This window comes from Ctenocephalides felis, unplaced genomic scaffold, assembly GCF_003426905.1.
Source record: "Ctenocephalides felis isolate EL2017-DRISC unplaced genomic scaffold, ASM342690v1 CF-g0.4_SCAFFOLD_03571, whole genome shotgun sequence".
Lineage (NCBI taxonomy): Eukaryota > Metazoa > Arthropoda > Insecta > Siphonaptera > Pulicidae > Ctenocephalides > Ctenocephalides felis.
Genome location: NW_020539725.1, coordinates 17,278,464 through 17,282,772, shown reverse-complemented (window position 1 = coordinate 17,282,772; position 4,309 = coordinate 17,278,464). Strand labels below are relative to the sequence as shown.

Below are 4,309 nucleotides of genomic sequence, written 5' to 3'. Positions count from 1 at the left end.
TTCTTGCTTAAATAACGTTTGAGATATTACTGAAGATACGTAGTTGAAATTTATGTTAATACTTCTTACAAATGTTTTATAATCTCGTATTATTTTTCTGACAGGTTTGTTTTAAAGATTTAAGCGACATACCATTACATTTTTGTCCAATCAGTAATTGACCTGAGATTTGATTGAATTAGGGCTTATAATACCTGGATGCCGTGATCCCGAATACCGGGATTTCGGACGATTTTTGTCCGGTATTCATTACCGGTATTTCGGCATTACCAAAATTTTGTTAAAAATTTAACTTACGCAATACACATACACAGTTTCTGCTTCTATTTTATTTATTTATTGGACAATCAGTAAATACAATATTTTTTTATAAGTCTTTGTGATGTGTTGATATCTAATTATGATTTGATTATAACCTAAGTGCATTTATAATTAATTGGATATATCGTCGACGTTTTCTCAATTAGCTTTGCTCGATTATGATCCAGTCGATTTTTCATAATCAGTAGATAAGTACAGAAATGTTTATCAACACTTCTGTTAAAAATGTGTCTATTTTGAAAATTTAGAAACTTTTTGAAAGCAATTAGCTGTAAATGTGATCAGTTTTTGGTAAAGATCGGCAAAGCCGTTTCTCTCATTTTTTAAATAAGAATTTGCTTGAAGTTCATATTCTTGAAGAATATGCTGAAACCTCATAGATCTACAAAAAGTGGTTTAATTATAAATGTTCAAATATTTTTGTTTGGCTCTTCATTTTTGCAAAATTCTCATTTGCTATTTGATTCAATGTTTTACATCGAACTTCTTGATGTTATTTCCCATTGCATAAAAAATATTAATCGTAGAGTCAATTGCATAAATTTGTAAATATTATCGTAATAGAATTTCTATTTACAAATTTGCATAAATTTGTAATATTTACAAATTCATGCAATTGACTCTTAAATATAACTGCAAGTATATTAGTTTGACTTATTTAGTAGGGATGTAGGTAAGTGGCTAGAGCGACTGGATATAAATCTCGCTTCAAGCAGCCTGATGTCAAGCAGTAGTGACATAGGTTTTTACTTGAAAATATAAATAGAAATGTTTCATGAAAAATTACCAGATGGAGATATGACAACTGTTTGGGTTGCCATTTATAAAAAAACAAGCGTAATTTAATCATGGGATCTCAAGTTTCTATATAAATTAAAAAAAAACTTATTTAGCATTTTCAATCAATTTTTTATACAATGTGCTGCGATTTGAACTCGGAACCTCTTTGCCAGTCGGCTTGTTGCATATATACAACCATACCCGTCGTACAGAATTCTTAATATACATAAACTTCTATTGTAAAGCCTTCTATTTTTCTTTTGACTTTTGTAAATCAAAAAGTCAAAGGCATCTTTAATACGTAAGTAATATTAAAATGAAAGTTGCTATCAATACCGTATGTATAAGAATAATAATAATTTTACAAACATATTTACAATTTTTATTAACATCTTTACAAATAGTTATGTATTTCATTTTAAAGTATTGCACTGTAATGAAAGAAGCCTCTTTTTGACAAAATATGAAAAATTGACATCTTGAATATCGGTACAGCACAATTATTCTTTTTTTAATTTTTGAATCGAATCAATGTATCGAATACGTTCTAATAGCGACGGATGCGTAAAGTTCCACATTGAGTATAAAGGATCATCTAGTGGAAATGTAAAATGATTTTTCATAAATTTTAACAAACCACTTCTAAGTGCTTGACCATAATTCATATCGATAGCAAAGCTGTCGGCTTGAAGTTCCATTGCGCGTTCAAAATATTTTGATATCAAATTTTCTAAAAAGTAAAAAGGTATAAGAATATATCCTCTGATAATAAAAAATCCAACGATTGCAGACTGGAGATGTGGAGGAAATCCGAATGCTTTGTACATTGGAGTATAAGATATAGTAGAGCAAACTAATGTTAGAATTAATAAGATAGTTATTTGCTGATACGTGAAACCTTTCATCACATGTCGATGTTTCCAATGGCCGAATTCGTGGCACAAAACTGCTAGAATTTCATCATCCTCTAACACAGCTTTGTCATTTTCTTTTGCCAAGAGGTTGTCGAACAAAACTATGCGTTTGGTTCCAAAAGATCCAATAAAAAATGCATTTGCGCGGCTGGAGCGCCGGGAACCGTCCATTATAAATATTTCTGATAAAGGAAACCCTACGGTTTGCGCTAGATTTGCTATAGAGTCTTTAAGGGATCCATCTGGCATTGGTTGGAACTCATTGAACATTGGAAGAATAAAAGTAGGTAATATTCTCATTAGTATAATTACAAATAATAGTTGTATAAACCATAGCCATATGTGTATAAATTGACCTCCTTGATTTATAATGTACACTGCAGCTGCAGACATTGGTACCTCTACCAGTATTTGCAATATTGTGATTCTCAACAAATCAAGCATATGCAACGACAATGTTTGTCTATTAAACCCATATTTTTCCTCAAGTACAAAATCCCGATAAAGACCAAGAGGCATGTAGAATAATTTTGAAGAACAGATCTCTATCACGATGAAAAATGAACTGATAACTAATATTCCGCGTTGATTAAGTTTCAAAGCCATCTGGGTTGAGGTACACCATGTATTTAGCATAGACCTCTGGTACAATTTAGCCAGTTCAATAATACCTTGATATATAATCGAAAATGTCGAAAACGTTAATTTTTCTATTGAATAATTACGACATTTTGTGAAAACATCTTCATTCATAACATTTTTTAGTTCTTTGGGTACTATTCTAGTAGTTGTATATACCGTTATCTGAAAAGATAATTTTTAAATATTTTATTAACTTCTTGTAGAGTAAGTTGTAGTAATCGCAAAAAAATCGAAAATGAAAATTTTTATATATCTTTACGTTTCAAAGGTTTCTGAATATTTTGGCATACCCTAGAAAAAATGGATGTTTGTGTGTGTGTGTGTGCGCGGATACAAATTTTCGTCGACGATTTCGGGAACACCGATCAACCGATCTGAATAATTCAAAAAAGATTCGATACGTATTAATAAGGAGACGTGCTGATCAGTTTTTGGCAAAGGCAGGTCTAGCCGTTCCGAAGATACGGGGCAAAAAGTGCCAAAACGGTACTTCAGTTTTTAAGAGATCGGAGCGTCCGATTTTAAGAATTCAAAAAGCATTTTACTTGTATTGACAAGATGAAGAACTGATTTTTGGGGAGGCAGGTCCAGCGGTTATGTACTCTCAATAAAAATAAGTTAAAAAAATGTTATTTGGCGGTTAAAAATGTTATATATACATCATATCAAATTATCAGATATTTTATATAGATTTTAATAATATGTACACATTTAGTGTAAATTTTTTTGGGTTCCGCACCAAGATTTTTAATTACGGTACGGGAAGTTCCAGCAATTTGCCTTAATTTATATATAGATATTGTCAATTAGTATTAATTCAAGTTGGAACCTTTGAGCTCTTGATTAAATTGTTGGATTGTACTTAGATTATTTTATTTTCTTTATTTCAATAAGCCAAAAAGCCACACTATCGTATCCGCTTAATATATTCAAACTGATACTGAATCAAAAATTTAATATTTGATACATAAGATGCATTTCAAACTAAATGCATATTTAACTAGTTGAGTTATTTACATGTGTAATTAACATTTTCCAAGTCTTGGAAGTTCTTCAAAATTATTATATTATATAGATTATTGATAGCTCAAACCATTAATGTGTATGGCAGGTAGAGCCGTTCCGGAGATATGGGGCAAAAAGTGCCAAAAAATGCTATTTGGCGGTCTAAAACGAACATTAGGCATATGTACATCGTATTATCAAATATTTTATAAAGATTATGCTAATAAGTACAAATTTTGTTCACAGTTATATAAGTTCCGTACCAAGGCTTACACGTTAGACGACTACGCGACGCTAACGCGCTTTGACATTTTGACCTCAAATAAGCTATGCAGCGCAATTGCTTAAAGAAATGTTCAAAATTTTCAAAATAAATACAAAAGAAGATACAAAAAAATAAGAAAAATAAATTCAAAAATATCATTTCTCAAAAATCTAATTTTTTTCAAGATTTTGCATAATTAAGATTCGGTACGGGAAGTTCTAGCAATTTTAATTAAGGCACGATGCCATGCACCACTAGTTTGTTATATAGATTATTGATAGTTCCAGCCATTAATGTACTTGTAGTTACTTTCCTTTATGAGTATTATCTTACAATTCGTTTATTAATTTATTATAGTAGTGAGACTTATTTAAACTAATTG

General features: G+C 30.5%; 1 protein-coding gene across 1 annotated transcript; it reads right to left on the bottom strand.

The window, feature by feature from the left end:
• Nucleotides 1–1,601: 1,601 nt before the first annotated feature.
• Nucleotides 1,602–2,621, bottom strand: LOC113385707 (CAAX prenyl protease 1 homolog). Its single transcript, XM_026623545.1, has one exon. It carries the CDS (start codon nt 2,619–2,621, stop codon nt 1,602–1,604), a length of 1,020 nt encoding a protein of 339 aa, XP_026479330.1.
• Nucleotides 2,622–4,309: the final 1,688 nt, after the last annotated feature.

Excerpts from the sequence above, each read along its gene's own strand:
- LOC113385707 (XM_026623545.1), bottom strand. The coding sequence starts at position 2,621 with ATGGCTTTGAAACTTAATCAACGCGGAATATTAGTTATCAGTTCATTT.